This window comes from Cariama cristata, unplaced genomic scaffold (assembly GCF_000690535.1).
Source record: "Cariama cristata isolate BGI_N322 unplaced genomic scaffold, ASM69053v1 scaffold11657, whole genome shotgun sequence".
In the NCBI taxonomy this organism is placed as follows: Eukaryota; Metazoa; Chordata; class Aves; order Cariamiformes; family Cariamidae; genus Cariama; species Cariama cristata.
This window is the reverse complement of record NW_009624984.1, coordinates 4,145-5,408: the sequence shown is the minus strand read 5'-3', so window position 1 is coordinate 5,408 and position 1,264 is coordinate 4,145. Positions and strand designations below refer to the sequence as shown.

At 53.0% G+C, this 1,264-nt stretch overlaps 1 protein-coding gene across 1 annotated transcript in view; it reads right to left on the bottom strand.

The window, feature by feature from the left end:
* Positions 1-1,264, bottom strand: part of ITGA11 (integrin, alpha 11) — a gene marked incomplete at both ends in the record, with an annotated part of 26,484 nt that overhangs the window by 23,333 nt on the left and 1,887 nt on the right. The window contains 2 exons of the mRNA XM_009703425.1: positions 300-414; positions 710-801. Coding sequence (XP_009701727.1) covers positions 300-414; positions 710-801 — 207 coding nt within the window. The remainder of the gene's footprint in view (positions 1-299; positions 415-709; positions 802-1,264) is intronic.

Below are 1,264 nucleotides of genomic sequence, written 5' to 3'. Positions count from 1 at the left end.
TATTTCGCCTTCCTAGCTGTGCCGATAAAATATTCTGGATACTTTTATTTCTGGTTTTGGAAGAATAAGGTATTTTTTGTCTTCCCGATACGTCAGTCAAAAGGAAAATGTTTACCAGATGTCCGTGTACGTAACCCCCTTTGAATCACTTCCCTGCACCCATTTCCTCTGCTCTCTTGCCTTCGCTTAAACACTGACAGCGCTTTGTTTTCTCAATGGGACTGAAGCGATTAGAGAACAGAGATTCCCTCTGACTTCAAAGGCGGGTTAGAGCTGCAGGGCAGATTTGTTTCTCGTACTCTGCAGAGCCGGAGCCACTGTCTTGGAGAACCTGAAGTTGGAGTTGACCCGGGAGCACATGCCCGTGGTGTAGTAGGAGCTCCCGCACTCGTGGGACCAGAGAGGGCTGCAGGCCTGGGGGGCAAAAAAAAGAAAGCATCAGGGATGGGTTTAAAACCACTGCTTTTGAATCGCCGCTTTGCAAGGCTCGTCCTCCCCCTTGGCATCTTTTTCCCCCACGGAAGAGGAGGGCATGTGTGGTTTCTGAGCCCCGCGGAGCACGCAGCATATATATAGGCACGCGGAGAGGTGTCTTTGCACGCCTTTACGTGCTCATGGACGCGCATCTGGTTTTGCGTGCCTTTACACGCTGATGTACATGCAACCCGCGCAGGAGGGGCCAGGCTGTGCCAAAGTCCCCGTTCCTCACCAGAAAACTGTTGTCCTTGGGGTTGGTAGCCAGGCTGAGGCCGAGGCGCATGTTGTCCTTCCGCTCGGAGACGTTGGAGAGCGTTACCCGGCCTTGGGAGAGAGGACGCGGTTAGGGACAGCTGGCGGGCAGGGATGCCGGGCACCCAGCCCATGTCCCCATGGTGCTCCCTGGCATCTCTGGAGCGAGCTGAAGGCCGGAGGAGAGCTCTCCCTGCCTGCTGACACTGCAGACTTTGGGGTTTTGAGTTTTTTTGGAAGCAGTTGTCAAGATAAGAATTGTTTTTGGTTTTGTTTTTTTTTTTTCTTAGATGCCACAACGAGGAAAGAGAAAAGTCTTCTAGGGAATGAAGCTGTGAGTCAGAGACGGCATCTCTTACGTAGGCAGTCTTTAGGAAGAAACCCCTCTGAGCAGCTCGAGCATCTTGTCTTTTACGGCTGGGCCAGCAGGCATTTAGCGGCGGATTGATCTCTGTGCGTTGTGTTAACTTCCCATCTCCCAGCCCAGAAACTGGGAACAGCCCCCAGGGCAGCCCTGACTTTTGGCAAATGCCCG